A 17,267-nucleotide genomic window follows, 5' to 3' on the forward strand; every position below is an offset into this window, starting at 1 on the left:
TTCCGTCACTGATTTACCCACAAGTAGCTATTTCCAGTTCACTGTGGCCAAATCACTCCTTAACTTAGCAAAATTAGCTTTTCCCCAATTCTGAACTTTTATTCCAGGCCTATTCTTGTCCTTATCCATAACCAACTTGAACCTAACTGAATTATGGTCACTGGCACCCAAGTTCTCCCCCACTAATACCCCTTCAACCTGCCCAGCTTCATTCCCCAAAACTAAATCCAAGACCGCCCCCTCTTGTGTTGGGCTTGCTACATACTGACTTGCACGTTTACTGTCATTCTCCCACAAATGGCAAAAAAAGTTTAGTTTCCTTTTTTCCAACGAATTTCCAAGTATTTTACATTCCTGTCCCACATGTAAAATCTAAAATATTATTACTGCTCACTTGATGATCCTAATCATGTGCAGTACAGCAGGACCTGGGGGTACGTGTGCATGAAACACAAAAGGATAGTATGCAGGTATAGCAAGTGATCAAGAAGGCCAATGGAATCTTGGCCTTTATTGTAAAGGGGATGGAGCATAAAACCAGGGAAGTCTTGCTACAGCTATACAGGGTATTGGTGAAGCCACACCTGGAATACTACGTGCAGGTTTGGTTTCCATATTTACAAAAGGATATACTTTGGAGGCAATTCAACAAAGGTTCACTAGGTTGATTCCAGAGATGATGGGGTTAATTTATGAGGAAAGGTTGAGTAGGTTGGGCCTCTACTCATTGGAATTCAGAAGAATGAGAGGTGATCTTATCGAAACGTATAAGATTATGAGGGGGTTTGACAAGGTGGATGCAGAGAAGATGTTTCCACTGATGGGGGAGACTAGAATTAGAGGCATGATCTTAGAATAAGGGACCGCCCATTTAAAACTGAGATGAGGAGAAATGTCTTCTCTCAGATGGTTGTAAATCTGTGGAATTTCCTGCCTCAGAGCTGTGGAAGCTGGGACATTGAATAAATTTAAGACAGAAATAGACAGTTTCTTAACCGATAAGGGGTTAAGGGGAGCGGGCAAGGAGGTGGAGCTGAGTACATGATCAGACCAGCCATGATCTTATTGAATGGCAGAGCAGGCTCGAGAGGCCGTATGGCCTACTCCTGTTCCTATTTCTTATGTTCTTATGTGCCCTGAGACCAATCTATTTTGAGTACATGGAAAACATGCACTTCCCTTCCATGAGTATGTTTAACCATGGTCGTCATACTCACCTGATTGTAGTTCTTCGCTTTCTTTTTCTTTCATTTGTTCCTGCTCTTTCATTATTTAAAGCTGCAAGGAAATATACAAGTTACTAGTTGCAGTACAGAGTGACCTAGGGGTCCTTGTGCATTAAACACAAAAAGTTAGTATGAAGGTACAGCAAGTAATCATGAAGGCAAATGGAATGTTGGCATTTATTGCAAGGGGGATGGAGTATAAAAGTAGGGAAGTCCTACTTCAACTGTACAGGGTATGGGTGAGACCACACCTCGAGTACTGCATACAGTTTTGGTCTCCTTATTTAAGAGGGATATACTTGCATTGGAGGCAGTTCAGAGAAGGTTCACTAGGTTGATTCCTGAGATGAAGAAAGGTTGAGCAATTTGGGCCTATACTCATTGGAGTTTAGAAGAATGAAAGGTGATCTTATTGAAACATAAGATACTGAGGGGGCTTGACAGGGTAGATGCAGAAAGGATGTTTCCACTTGTGTGGGAATCTAGAACTAGGGAGTATAGTTTCAGAATAAGGGGTCGCCCATTTAGAACTGATGAGGAGGAATTTCTTCGAGGGTTGTAAATCTGTGGAATTCTCTGCCCCAGAGAGCTATGGAGGCTGCATCATTGAATATATTTAAGGTGGAGATAGACAGATTTTTGAACATTAAGGGAGTGAAGGGTTATGGGGAGCGGGCAGGGAAGTGGAGCTGAGCCCAAGATCAGATCATCCATGATGTTATTAAATGGCAGAGCAGGCTCGAGGGGCCAAATGGCCTACTCCTGCTCCTATTTCTTATGTTCTTAACTCGCATGCACATGTATGAACTGGTGAATTTGTTCCCAACTCTTAATCAAATATTTTTTAATGAGAAAACTAATTTGAGTTACTGACCTATTTTGCTACAAGGAAATTAAATCCCAAAGGATACAGTTAGCCTTTCCTTTTTATTACATATTTTATTTTCTGTTTAATTACTGTGAAAGTTTTCACATATTTATTATATTTATATAAAGCTCTGGTAACATTCCATTTAGAGTCCCGAGTTCAGTTCTGGGTACTATACATCCGGAAGGATATATTGACCTTGGAGGGGGTGTTGCACAGATTCACCAGAATTATATCGGGACTAAAAAGATTAAATTATGGAGGACAGATTACATAAACTAGGCTTGTATTCCCTTGAGTATGGAAGGTTAAGGGATGATATAATTGAGGTGTTTAAGATGATTAAATAATTTGATAGGGTAGATAGTCAGAAACTATTTCCTCTGGTGGAGGACTCCAGAACAAGGGGGGCATAACCTTAAAATTAGAGCTTGGCCAGTCAGGGGGTGATGTCAGGAAGTATTACTTCACACAAAAGTGGAACACTCTTCCCGCAGAAAGCTGTTGAGTTTAGGTCCGTTGAAAATTTCAAAACTGAGATTTGGCAAGGGTATTTAGGGTTCAGGAACCAAGGTGGGTCGATGGAGTTACAATACAGATCAATACATGATCTAATTGAATGGCAGAATGGGCTTGAGTGGCCTACTCCTGTTCATATACTTATGTTTTATTCCCCTCTAATACACAAAAAGAATGTTAGTTATAATTACCATTAAGTTATAAGTCCATGAAACTACTTGTTTTCATCGATCATAAGATTATAATCCGAGCCTATTATAAAAGATTTTATTTTGTATGCTGATCCTTTCTCATAGTCTCTCTTTGCCCTGTATCCTTTTTCAGTTTCCTCCTGTACTCTGTATTCTGCCTGATTTTGACTGTATTCTATATAACATGTCAAACCTCCTTTCTCTGTTTTATTTTAACCTCTAGTTCCTGTTCCCCAGGGAGCTTTAGCTTTGGATGTTCTATCTATCCTCCTTATGGGAATATGCTTGGTTTGTACCCAATCTATTTCTGCCTTGAAGGCACGCCATTGCTCAATTACTGTTTTCCTGGCTCATTAATGATCCATATTATCATGGATGCAACTACTGCCAACGACAAAGTAGTTGCTCATGCGCAGGCGTTTTTTTTGTTCATTCTTGCCAGACTTCCCACAGATTAGTGAGAAAGGGGAGGGGTGGAAATTTCATGTATTGTGATGTCTGTAATGTGATTTGAAGGTGATTATTAGGATGTTGTCAGCTTGTGAGAGTTTTATTGTACTCTCACCGAATGTGCTTATCGCTATCAGCTCCTCTGTCTGTCGTAGTCAACGTTACTTTTTCATATTTGGGACCTGATATTTATGCACAGCGTCCAGTTCATTGGTAGAAGTCATTATCATATACAACTGATCCAGGTATGACATGATGTCACAATGGGTGTTTTACTCGGATAGCATGTATTTTTACTGCCACCTGGAGTTTTTAAATGTTAAATTGCACAATATTCTGTCAGGATAGAAATTTTTGTTGCAGGATGTTGTCCGTCCAAATCGTTTCCCAAATCGTAAATGCCAACTTAAAAATCTAACAAAAGCTGACCAACAGCTTCCAAACAGGTGACATAGTCCCAAAAATGCTGAGGATTCAAGAATGGTTCTGATTATAGAAACATAGAAAATAGGTGCAGGAGTAGGCCATTCGGCCCTTCGAGCCTGCACCGCCATTCAATAAGATCATTGCTGATCATTCGATTAGTACCCCTTTCCTGCTTTCTCTACATACCCCTTGATCTCCCTAGCTGTAAGGGCCATATCTAACTCCCTCTTGAATATATCCAATGAACTGGCATCAACAACTCTCTGCGGCAGGGAATTCCACAGGTTAACAACTCTCTGAGTGAAGAAGTTTCTCCTCATCTCAGTCCTAAATGGCCTACCCCTTATCCCAAGACGATGTCCCCTGGTTCTGGACTTTCCCCAACATCGGGGACATTCTTCCCACCTCTAACCTGTCCAATTATGACTGGTGAAAAGACGTAGTAACTTAAATGGTAGGTATAAACAACATTCATATAATAGAGGGGGGGAAAACCATTAGAACATGAAAACTTGACTAAAATGCAAACATTGGTGGTATATTTCTAGAGGGGTGAAAGATGGTGCATTCGCCATTGGAAAATGTTGAACTTTTACCTTTTTAAGCATTTGTACACTTCACAATTGATAGATTTATAATAATAAAAATGAAAAAGTGACATTTAGATTTTTAGTAGACCAACCAGTTCATTACTTACTCAAAATGTACTCACTCTCACATCCAACCCACCCCTCACCTCATTGCAGCATTAGCTACACTATCTGGATTCCGTTCACAAACATGGAGTCTCGTTTAAAGTCCCATTATTCTGAAATATACCTTCCTCCTCCAGTGCTACCACTGACACTCTTCTCCCTCTCCCCAATTCAACCTGGCATCCTTTTTCCCTTCCAACACCCTCAGTTTACACTGGTACTCTCCATCTTCCCAAAGCACGACATCCAGCATCTGCTCGCTTCCCTCTCCCCTTCATTGCCATCCAGTTGCTCTTCCCTCTACTATTTATTGCCACCATTTTCCTCCTTCCCTGGGGGCTACAGTGATCACAGTCCAACTTTGAAATGATTCAGGCTATTATCAATGGGAACTCATTGCAAGATTAGCGTGCAAGATATAATCTTTTATAAATGTATAACAAATAAAAGGATGCTAATGGAATAGTGGGGCCGATTAGGGACAAAAAATGAAAATATCATGGAGGCAGAGGGTTTGACTGAGGTACTGAATAAGTACTTTGCATCTGTTCTCACAAAAGAGAATTAAATTAATGTTGCAGTAGAGGAGGATGGGGGGTGAGTAGAAGTATAGAATAAAAGATAGGAGATTCTAAATAGGTTGCCATCACTTAAAGTTAACAAGTCCAGATGGGATATATCCTAAGTTACTGAAGGAAGCAAGGATGGAGACATTAGAATCTCTAACCATCATCTTTCATTCCTCCTTTGGAGTGGTGCCCGAGGACTGAATGATTGCAAATGTTGCACCCCTATTCAAAAAGGGGGAGAGGGATCCTGCTAACCATAGACAAATCAATCTAATGTCAATGGTGGGAAAACTACTCAACCATTGTCAAGGACAAAATTAATTCTCACGTGGAGAAGCATGGGTTAATTAGGAACAGCCAGCACTGATTTGTTTATGCAAATTGTGGCTGACTAACCTGATTGAGTTCCTTGATGAAGTAATAGAGGGTTGATGAAACTAGTGCAGTAGATATATAAATGGACTTTCAAAAGGCATTTGATAAAGTACCCTATAACAGACTTATTCGGAAAATAGAAGCATATGGGATTAAAGGGATGGCGGTAACTTGGATGCGTAATTGGCGAAGCGATAGGAGGCAAACAAATGTTTTTCTGACTAGAGAAGAATGCAGTGAGGACCACCGGAGGTAGGTTTTGAGACCATTGCTTTCCTTACGTATATAAATGCCTTGGACTTGGGTACAAGGCGTACAATTTAGGAGATTGCAGATGATACAAAACTTGGCAATGTAGTAAATAGTGAGGAGGGTAGTAGCAGACTTCGGGAGGACATAGACAGACTGGTGAAATGGTCAGGCACATGGCACATGCAATTTAATGCAGATAAGTGAGATGCACTATTTTGCGCGGGGAGCAAGAGCAGAGGGACCTGGGGTGCATATTTACAAATCCTTGAAGGTAGCAGGGCACATTGATAAGGTGGTTAAGAAAGCATATCTTATACTGGCTTTGTAAATTGGGGCATTGAATCCAAGAACAAGGAAGTCATGCTAAACCTTTACAAATCGCTGGTTAGGCCTCAGCTAGAGAATTGTGTGCAATTCTGGGCACCGCACTTTAGGAAAGGTAAGGTACAGAGGAGATTTACCAGGAATGAGGGACTTCAGTTATGTAGAGAGATTAGAGAATCTGGGATTGTTCTCCTTAGAGCAGAGAAGGTTAAGAGGAGACCTAATAGAAGTATTCAAAATTATAAAGGGTTTTGATGGAGCAAGTAGGTAGAAAGTGATTCCTCTGGCAAATGGGTTGGTACCAGAGGTCATAGATTTAAAATAATTGGCTCAGGAAATGAGGGGAAACTTTCTCCACACAAAGGGTTGTCAGGATCTGGAACACACTACCTGAAAGGGTGGTGGAATCAGATTCCATAGGAACTTTCAAAAGACAATTGGACATGTACTTGGAGGGCTAATTTGCAGGGTTATGGGGAAAAAGCTGACGTGGGACTAAATTGAACAGATGTTTCAAAGAGCCAGCACCGGCATAATGGACCAAATGGTCTCCTGTGCCGCAAAATTCTATGATTCTAACTTCTGACTATGCATATGATATAGTAGGACTGGAAGATCAATGTTAGTATCATTTGTAAGCCAGATTTTTAGAACACAAAATTAAAGTGTTGGAAATTATGTTGAGCAATTCTTAGTCTGAAGAGCATTTTAGTTCTGATCTTCAGAACATTATATGAAAATAATGGGCCCTGAAAATGCCCTCATATTCCCTTTGAAATGCACTGCAAATTCGAGAATTCTGCATACAATTGCTGGCGCAGAGTTGGGCTGGCGCAAGCAGGCGCAGGGCCTATTTGCATCAGTTCAAGCCATTAATTAAACATTTTCATATCCTAAACAATGCACATACACTGTATGAAATGAGTTTACACATATATTGGCCAGGATTACAGTTTTAATGATGTATAAAATTATCAAAATTTAATTTTTAGTGAGGTTGGTTGAAAAGGTATTATGAACAAAATTGTAATTCTGTACATTGTATACTTATTAGATTTGGGGATGCCATTGCATCTCATTAAGGGATTCCCTTTATAAATAATTGAAATGGAATTCTGCTTATTGATTGGAGGACCAGGTCCACGAGACTGCAATGTTTCGCAGCCTGGCCGTCAGCAGGTACTTTAATAATTCTATCGCAGGTTGGGAGCGTACTACAGAGGTACGCCTCCAACGGCAATTTCTATCCCGTTATATAGACCACACTTACAATACTGTGCACAGTTGTGGTCTCCATGTTACAAGTAGGATAATGGAGGCATTGGGGAAGGTGCGAAAAAGATTTACAAAAAAGATACCAGAACTGAAAGGTTAGAATTATCCAGAAAGACTGAACAAGCTGGGGCTCTTTTTCTTTTATTTAAAAAAAAAAGCAAAGGCTGAGGGGTGACCTAATAGAGGTTTTTAAAAATTATAAAGGGGTTTGATAGGCACAGAGAATATGTTTCTACTGTGGTGAGTCCAAAACTAGGGGTCATACATATGTTAGTCACATAAATCCTATAAGGAATTCAGGAGAAACTTCTTTGCCCAGAGAATGGTTAGAATGTGGAACAATAGCATAGATGCATTTAAGAGGAAGCTAGATAAGTACATGAGGGATAAAGGAATAGAAGGATATGCTGATAGGGTTTGCTGAAGTAGGGTAAAAGGAGGCTCGTGTGGAGCATAAACACCTGCACAGAGCAGTTGGGTCAAAAGGCCGATCTCTGTGCTGTAAACTCTATGTAGTATAAATTAAACTTTTATGGGGGCGAAATTGCCCCATGCACAATTTGAATTAAATGAAAATTTAGCACCCGGCGAGAAGGGCAACTAAATGTCCGGAATTGGGATCTTTGAACCGAAAAATCTGCGGGGCGGTATCGCAGGAGTAATTTGCCTCTCTGGGGCGATAGAGGGGTGGAAGCACAGTGCTGATAACATCAGCGCGACATGGAAGTGCCACATTGTGCATAGCATCACAACATCCCTCCCCTTTTAAAGAGGAGGGCCTCTGCAAACTCTGCAGCTGCTTTCCTGGTGCCCACTGGACCATCAGGGAAGGTCTCGACCAGGCTAGTGGCCTGGAACCCAAGAGGGGGTGCCGGGCTGCCTCCTGGCGGCCTGAACGAACCAGCGGCTGCCATTGTCGTGCCAACTACAAAGTCGTCGGCAAAAAAAAAGATGGCAGCTGTGGTGCATGGCCTTCCCCTTTAAGGGTGGATGCGGCGCCCCAGCCATCACGACTTTAAGTCGTTGGTGGCATCGCCCCGTGCCAACCACACTCCCACAGGACAAGTTACCCCACAGGGCGCAAACTGATTGGTGCGGGCGATAATGTTATCGGCATGTGCACCGCTGCCCAGGGTGAAAACTATGGGGTGCGGCGCAAATCTGTTTTTGCCATCACCATCCAGGGTGTAATTCAGGGCGGGTTGCTTCTGCTGCCTGCTCCCGGACGAAAAGTCCAGAGGCAATTTCGGCCCCTATAAGTCTAATGAAATAAAATTGAAACTAAACATAGAAGTTATTTATATAATTTACAAACATTATAAAAACCATAGATGAAGGAGAATATCAACACCTATAACTTTTAAAGTGAACAGATTTTCTGAAATTAGTTTATGGAAAAGTTGATAGGTTTTACAAAAGATTTATATTTCTAATACCTATAAAACGAATATTCCTGTTAATGTTGGATGGTACATAATGATGGTAAAGATTAACATATACATACCTCCTGCTTGTTCTGCTTCATCTAACCATTTGGAAAGGATTGATTTAAGCTTACAAGCATTTTTAAAACTGAGCTGTAAATTTTCAAAGCGGCAAATAGTTGTTTGGCTAAATTCCGAGCCGTGCACAGCAGCAAGAGCCTCTCCAACATTTGTCTGAGTATAACCTGTAGTGAGAGAGGGAGAGAAATGGTGAAGTGTTCCATGGGGATTTTGATCCTAAAGGCAATAAAATGTAATCGGAGTAAATCTTGCTGCTCCTTTTGAAACTGAGAAGTTTGTTAAATTGTGCTTGAATTTGATTAGTGTTGCAAACAATAGAAACTGGTTAATTTCTAATGCACTCAGAAAATATCCATTTAGGTAATCAAATGACAGTGGCATTGTTGTCTGATTACAAAGATAAGTATATTGTTAGCTTTATATACGCTATTGCCGCATTCATTTACAAATAGACAAGCGGATATAGCAACCACAGAAAAATAAGTGTATTTCTCACCTGAATTGCACAGCTTTCAGTTGAGTGAAAGTGACAATTACATTGTAAGTCACACTGGAATATAGGTCTCGCCTACTGTTTATTATAATCCAGACAAGGTAGCAGAGGACAGTATATAGTTACGGTTCAGATTCTTATCTGTGAGCAGTGCAAAGCTCCCTTTTGGTTTGACTATCTACAATAAATATGCAATTAAATAATTGGGATGGATATAATATATAATTGATTGGACTTTTGTGTACATTGAGATGAGATACCATTGCTGATGAATGGAGTACTTTTGGTATCCAGTGCGTGTGTCAAGCACTCCCACATAAAGTAAAGCATAGGATAATTACAAAGTAAGGTTCCCTTGATCTGACCAATGAACCTTCACAACCATGCCCTTCCCAAACTCAAGAGTGCCCCCATAGAAAAGCTGTACTTTGTAACTCACTTCCCATCTCTTGGCCTCTATGCCATTGGTACCAATTTGTGAGCAGTTTGTGTTGTGTGACCACAAGAACTAAGTTAAAGACTCTCTAAACTAATCTAATTTAATTTCAGATGTTTGTAACCTACAGCATGAGGAGTCTTCAATCCCATCAATCTAGGCTGGATTAATATACAGAGCTCCTGCATAATATGTAACCCATCTGTAAACTGAGGTGCTTGATTAAGTGCTGGATTAAAACTGAAATAAATACTGCATTGTTATGTGCAGTGTTCTGATATTAACTGAACTGAAATTACTAGAAAGACAAACGCACATTTTCATCCCTCAAATTTACCGTGACCAAAATATTTATTTCAGTTTTAATCTAATACCCATTTTCATTTCGTGAGGAGATCCATTTTTTTCTTTTATTTTGTACTTTCATACGGTTACTGTCTGGTCACGGCCATATTGCCAGGATTGTGGCATAGTGCAGACTATGGACTTGTTGACACTACTACTGCTCCGTGGTTGTCTGAATGAAGATTGGCATTAGTCCATAAGAGATTGATGTTTTTCTATCTGTCCAGTTTACATTTGAAGTTTTGGCTGCAACATTCAACCTAAGTGGGCGCACAAAATGGGTGATAGTGGATCAGTCAGGTACGGTAGCATAGTGGTTATGTTACTGGACTAGTCATCCAGAGGCTTGGACTAACGATCCCGAGACATGAGTTCAAATCGCAAATGGGGAATTTAAATTCAATTAAATAAATCTGGAATATAAAGCTAGTATCGATTTAATAGTGACCTGAAACTACCAGATTGTTGTAAAAACTCATCTAGTTCACTAATGTCCTTTTAGGAAAGAAAATCTGCTGTCCTTACCCAGTCTGGCCCATATGTGACTCCAGACCCACAGCAATGTGGTTGACTCTTGACTCCTCTCTGAAATGGCCTAGCAAGCCACTCACTTGCATTTAAGAAGGCGGCTCACCACCACCTTCTCGAGGGCAATTAGGGATGGGCAAAAAATGCTGGCCTTGCCAGCAACGCTGAACAATTTTTTTTAAAGTGTAAATTCTAAGATAATGGCCCAGAATTTGTGATCAGCGGCGAAGCAAAGGCATTCGTTGCTGGCTCCAAAGAAAGTTTGCCTTTTTCAACGTGCAATTGAGATCAGTGTAGAATAGTGGGAAATCGCATAGTGATCTACTGTGATATCAACAAGCAGTCTAAGCAGCCAATCACAATGTAGAATTCTCCCAGTTGGGGAAGCAGGAAGTGAAGAAGTGCTTTTATTCAGACTTTAAAAAAATGTTAGCGAGCAAAACAAAGATTGGGACTCTTGTGGGGGGGGGGGGGGGGGGGGAGGTAAACCTGGTATATATTTTTTTTAAGTTTGTTCATTTTTATATTTTATAGTTTTTTAAAAAATTGTAATTTGACACTCCACAAAATTTTAATTAGTTTTTCAGGGCCATAACATCTATTTAGCCGTCCATAAGCTGTTAAAACCCCAGTTACAACTAATCCAACAAGGTCTAACTTTTAATGGGGTATTTAACAGCGATATTGCAGAAAAGACCAATGTTTAGTCAGTTTCGCTGATTGCTGGGGCGGGGGTCACCTTGCAGCCAGTTATCGGAGCAGTGAATGACTGACCACAACTTCAGGATTTCCGTGTTGGGTTGCGCATGCGCTACATCCTGAAGTTGTGGTCCGTTTCAAAGGGGTAATAACCATTGCAAATTCTGGGCCAATATAGATAATGGGGTAGATTATAATTGTCTTTAAAAAAAAAAAAGATTGGTGGAGGTCCATTCGCAGGAAGGGGGAATCCAGTGCAGCAGTGACCGGGGTTGCTTTTGTGGAGTCCAGAGGACCACTACTCTTCCGCCCAGCCTCCGAAGAATAAATGAAAACTTATCTTCCGGGCTCCTCTTGCTAAACCACCAGCTGATGCCCAGTACTATCCTCGCATGACAATCAGGGTCCTATATAGTCCATAGACCTGGATTCGCATAATAAAAAGCCTGAACACTCCTGAAGTGGCCCCTTCTGAAATTGCCGTTGGATGGATCGGGAGTGGGGCAGTAAGCTTCCCCCCTACCACAGGGACACTACTGCCCTGTTTCTGCCCAGCGGTGCCAGTAAAAATCTACCCCAATACTATTTAACCATGATAGCAAAAGTATGATTATCCTCTGTGCTTTGAACCACGAACCCTTGCTTCATCATTATTATTCCACATGGATTTCCCTATTTCATGTTAAGTTTTAACATTGTAAAAGTTAAAAAAAATTACAACAATACTTCCTTAGATTCAGGAACTAAAACATACCAATTTTGTCAGCTAAAAGATTACTTTTTCTAATGACTTGTCAATGTAAAATGTTCATACTTTTACAAATTGCGCTCAACCTCTTACTTGGCTAGCACAAATATTAATTATCAGAAAATGTTAAGTTTTAGTATTTATCTGTAAAATCCTACTTTCTGTTCTGCCTAACTCTTCATGGTGCATTTCTTAAGAGTATTTCTACAGAGTATTTGATAATCTGAGTCCATGCTTAACCCAGAATTATATCCAGCTATTGATACATTATTTGTAATGTATTTCTAATTATTTTATGTTCAAGTAGTTATTAAGTATAATCGCAGCTGTTTAGCAAATTAATGTGTCACATAGTTAATAAAATAAGTCCATTATTTACCTAACTTTATTCTTCTTAATTTAAATTGATTTGCAAACATTTCCAGGTCTTTGATTTCTGGAGAATCCATACCAACTGGCTCCTCAACACTTTTATTCTTTTTTCGGAATTCCTGTTTGAAGTCGATGACAATGGATTCTTCGCTTAGGACTGACTGAATGGGGGCAAATCCATGTCCCAGGGTACATGAAGAGGTGCTCAGCATGTGGTCAGGCAGTTTATACAGACATGGAGCAAGCCCACCTGTGCATATAGAGGCAACACTGCAGACTGTTAAAAGTACACTTTTAAAAGATACATGAAACCAGGTAGTGCATGTGTGTACCTCTAGAATATGCCATTCATACAAATAGTGCTAAGATTCTGGGTATAGACAAGAATATTTCAGGCATCAGACATATCGGTGAGCGGTTGCACGTTTTCCATGGTGTGCATGTTTTGGGTGGAATCCCTGAAGTTCTGCAAAGTTAGGGGATTTATTCATTTGGATAGAAGTCTTAAACTTTATCTAAAATGCTTCCATAAAAGTCATCACATTTCCCTATTTCATGAAGCACAAGTGACTCCATGGGAAAAATTGTCAAGTTAAATATGCAAATATTATACATGTGGTCTGGATTTCACTCATGAAGCAAAGGAATGCTTAATGTTTTATGAAGATGCATTAAAATGCTAATTTGAATATGAATACAAATATTAAGATAACTTTTTAACAGAAGATCACTATATTTGTCTTACCCTGGGCTATTTGTTTAATCAGCTACAAGTCTCTTATGTAGAGATATATAGAAATAATAATTATTGCCTTCTGACATGTGTGCTTGCAGCAGGATGATCAGTGTGTAAGACAAGAAAAGTGGAATAGTCCAAGATGTTTAATCATCTCTGTCATGGATCACCATTCTCTAATATATTTTATGTTGCTTAGCTATCTGGGAATACTGACAGTTTTTAGTATTTTGCCAATTAACTTGTGTATGATATGACTCTGCTGTTGCCCACTTGCTGGCAGTATCACCCCTCCCTGATCTCAATCAGAATTCTCCCTTCCATTTGCCTTCTCCTGATTTTGACCACTTGTTCCTTTTATTTCCCTCCATGCCCACTGTGTTGTCTTTCCCTCTCGGCTATCGACGGTGATTGAATTTTACTTTTGATTCATCACAACTTTCAGTTCAAAAGTCTAAATCATGTGATTTCAGGGAGTTTTTCCTTTTTATAAAATCAATATTCAATGGATAAACATTGTTAATCTGATACAATTACATAATTAGCAGTTTTTCCATTGGGTCTTAGTTTTGAATTCAAGAACCAATACTTTGTGAAAAATGTCACTATTTTGCTCAATGAGATAATTAATTGCTTTTAATCTGTTAATAGTTCTGGTCATTCAAAACACTTATCTATAAAAAACTATAGTTAAAGCACATATGAATAATTCTACTTTTTAATATGTTAAGTATTCAAATAAACAAAACTAGCTGGATCAGAGTGTGTTACAGAGCTGTATGATATTGCTGATTGGGTCATTATTTTGAAGTTTCCCAAGGGTTCATAAAAATCCACAATTTAAGACAGCTATTGCTTATTCTACCTTATTAAAAATAATGAAGTTTCAGTTCATACTGCCATGCTCCATTTCTGTAACAAGGTAGGCACATGACCTGCATTGGTGCTACTCCTCTTGACTAAAGGTGCCCCATGTGGTCTCTTTGCTGACACACGTAGAGAATATGCTTAGCTTCTCTATGAAACCTCGTAACTGGTTGTGTCCGTCTGATATTAAGAACTCCATGTTCTACTGTCAGAATTAATTACAATATTGGCAACAGTAAAATAAATTGTAACATACCTACTCCGAGACATCAATAATGTAGATGAAAGTTTTTTTTAAACCTAATAATAGGAATATATATATACTGTTCAAATCGTGTTACTTTCTGAAAATGGTATGAAACTATCTCCACAGACTCCAGCTGTATATATTACACAGGATGACAGTCTGAAGGGTGTTTCAGAAGGATGTAGAATAGCTCGGCGTTGAGATGACATTAATAAACTAACCTTCACACCATCTCAACCCTTACTGGTGTCATGAACAACTCATTATCTTACGAGTAATCCTTTCTTCACAGATCACAAAGAAATAGAAACATAGAAGTAATTGCAATAATAACAATGAGAGAAAAATGCATTTGCCTCACCTGCCATCACCCCATAAGTGGATTGTTGGCTCCCGTAATGACAAGATGGCATGGAGTAGTGAAATCCTGTAGGTGTGTTGGCCAGAGACCCGGGGGAGAGGTGCATAAAGGAACATTTGGGTGTTGACAATGGTTGGATCGAAGATAAAGCTGATGGGACTCGTAAGAAAATGCATAAAGTAGGCAAAACTTGATTTAACTTGGTATAATCTGTTCATATAATTTCTCTTCCACTATTTTTACTTCTCTGGTAAAATAATAGAAAGAATAATTTGATATGAGCACTTTACCTTTTTGTACAATAACTTTGACACTAATTTCTAGTCTTGAGTATTTTGTTGAACAGTTTCAAAATTAATGGATCTATTTTATTTGATCAATAAACAAAATTATTACGAAGAATGAAAACATTATGTGTGAATAATTATGACAAGCGGCAAATGAATAATTGAAAGCGGTTTTATATTTGGGATAACACTACCCTAAACAAATCCATAGTTAGGAATATTTAGTGACATTTTACAATTTATCTATTCAAATAACAAAGTAAGACTTGCATTTATATAGTGCATTTCACGACCACTTTACAGCCAATGAAGTACTTATTTTAAAATGTTGTAATGAAGGAAACACTGCAGCCAATTTGCACACAACAAATTCCCACAAACAGCAATGTGATAACAAGAGCATGCAGAAATCAAGCACAGGCAGCAGAAGGAGCGTGCGGCAAACCAGACTCCCTGCCCACCCTTTCCTTCAATCACTGTCTGTCCCACCTGTGACAGAGACTGGTTCTTGTATTGGATTGTACAGCCATCTAAGAACTCATGCTAAGAGTGAACGCAAGTCTTCCTTGAATCCGAGGGACTGCCTATGATGATGAATGACCAGATAATATGTTTTAGTGATGTTGATTGAGGAATAAATATTAACCAGCTCAGTAGGGATAACTTCCCTGCTTTTCTTTGAAATAGTGCCATAGGATATTTTACATTCACCTATGAGGGCAGATGAACCTTGATTTAAAAATGGTTTATGTATTTTGTACTTTTTTTTTTAAAACAAGAAAAATTGTTCTCAACTGTATCATTCCTTCTAAAAAGACAACTTGCACAATTTAGTGAAGAAAATTTAGGAAACATGTATACCGAATTTGTAGAAAAAAATTGTTGCGTAACAAATTTTTACATGAAGGAAAACATCAAAATGGTTGAGTCATATGGAATATGTTATATTAGAATTTGTGGACTTTTCTTTTGCTTGCAGCATGATTTCATATTTACAGAAAACTGCGCTCTCAGCCAATGTTGCTCTACCTGCACCAACAATTTACTCTTAAACACAAGTGAAACAGTTCTAATGATCGAATATATTTTATAGTGTATATTTTACAAAGAACAATGTAGCTTGTGAAACTAATTAGAGTGCACCTGACAAAGGAAGCCTCATTTGCAATTTTAACAAAGACTTGACTATATTCTGGATTAGTCTGAACTATATAAAACACCAACATTGCCTTCTGTATATGAAGTTTAATCAGAGTTAATTATAACTTGTACTATATTTAGTGAGCTCGATGTCTTGTCATTTATGCAAAAATGATAACTAGAGTAAATTTTAGCCTGTCTGTAAATATCTTCAGAAAATCTTTGCATTTATATCACTTCATGGCCTTTATAACCACCTTCGGTGCTGTAACTCCCTCAAAATGTTCCATTTCTCTGACTCTGGCCTCTTGTCCTATCCCCTTCACCATGGCTGTGCCTTCAGTTCGGAGGTCTCACCATCTCCTCCTTGTAGACCTTCCTTAAAAACCCATCTTTTTGACAGCCTTTGGTTGCCTCTGCTAATATCTCTCTAGCTTAATGTCCATTTTTTATATTATTGCTCTGTGAAATGCTTTGGGATGTGTTTCGATGTTAAAGCTGCTATATAAATGCAAGCCCTAAAATCACATGACAACTTTCGCCTCTACCTCCATGTATATATTTGGAAACAGTGCTAAGACAGACCTTCAGTCCCTGGTCACTCTTGTGAGATCTCCCTCACTCGAAGTATGCCAATATCCCTCCCTGTGTATCCTCCTTGTAGCTGCATTTATGTAATAAACGCATATTTTAAAGAACAAAGATTACTGTTTTCCCGTTACCTGTTGAACCCACGCTGATTCCCTGGTTGGAGGCTGAGAGACATTCGGCAGCGTTTGGATGGTGCATTATCAGAGGTAGAGAAGAGGTCTATACAAGCTGTAAAAGAACCCACATTTGAAATTGCTTAATGTCATTCCCCCGCATTCATTTTTAAATAGTAGAAATAATTATTAAAAAAACTTTAAGCTGATCTGTCACGTTTTTTACCTTCCTTCCAATTTGCTGAGACCAGAATGTTCCTGTGACCGTGGCCAGCAGCACATCTACATATACAAGTGTAAGCGGCGGCTGTTGCACACGCTGGTCGCGTGCTGGTATTTATGCCTTGAGAAAGGACATTAACATGAATCCCTTCATTCATGTTAATGTCCTTTCCCAGGGATATTACTGTCCAACCCCGGAGCCTGCTTCCAGCATCTAATCAGCAGGGAGAAGAAACCCGAGCCCTGTTTGTAATTAAATGAGGGAATAGTCACCTGGAAATCTGGGGACTGGCGTACGATTTAAACACTGAATAGAAACGGAATCAGTTACTAAATATATTTTCGGATTGTTTTCCCAATGTATGTCATCAGATTCATGAACGCTTTAACGAAAATCCTCAGATTAA

The 17,267-nt window shown here is 39.2% G+C and overlaps 1 protein-coding gene across 1 annotated transcript in view; it reads right to left on the bottom strand.

Annotated features, from left to right (window-relative positions):
* The window catches only part of pou1f1 (POU class 1 homeobox 1), a 32,288-nt gene extending 15,550 nt beyond the window's left edge, over positions 1-16,738 (bottom strand). The window contains exons 1-5 of the mRNA XM_070893723.1: positions 16,657-16,738; positions 14,508-14,666; positions 12,304-12,546; positions 8,675-8,839; positions 1,218-1,278 (exon numbers count right to left, since the gene is read on the bottom strand). Coding sequence (XP_070749824.1) covers positions 1,218-1,278; positions 8,675-8,839; positions 12,304-12,546; positions 14,508-14,666; positions 16,657-16,723 — 695 coding nt within the window. The 5' untranslated portion in view covers positions 16,724-16,738. The remainder of the gene's footprint in view (positions 1-1,217; positions 1,279-8,674; positions 8,840-12,303; positions 12,547-14,507; positions 14,667-16,656) is intronic.
* Positions 16,739-17,267: the final 529 nt, after the last annotated feature.

Source organism: Pristiophorus japonicus, chromosome 11 (genome assembly GCF_044704955.1).
Source record: "Pristiophorus japonicus isolate sPriJap1 chromosome 11, sPriJap1.hap1, whole genome shotgun sequence".
In the NCBI taxonomy this organism is placed as follows: domain Eukaryota; kingdom Metazoa; phylum Chordata; class Chondrichthyes; family Pristiophoridae; genus Pristiophorus; species Pristiophorus japonicus.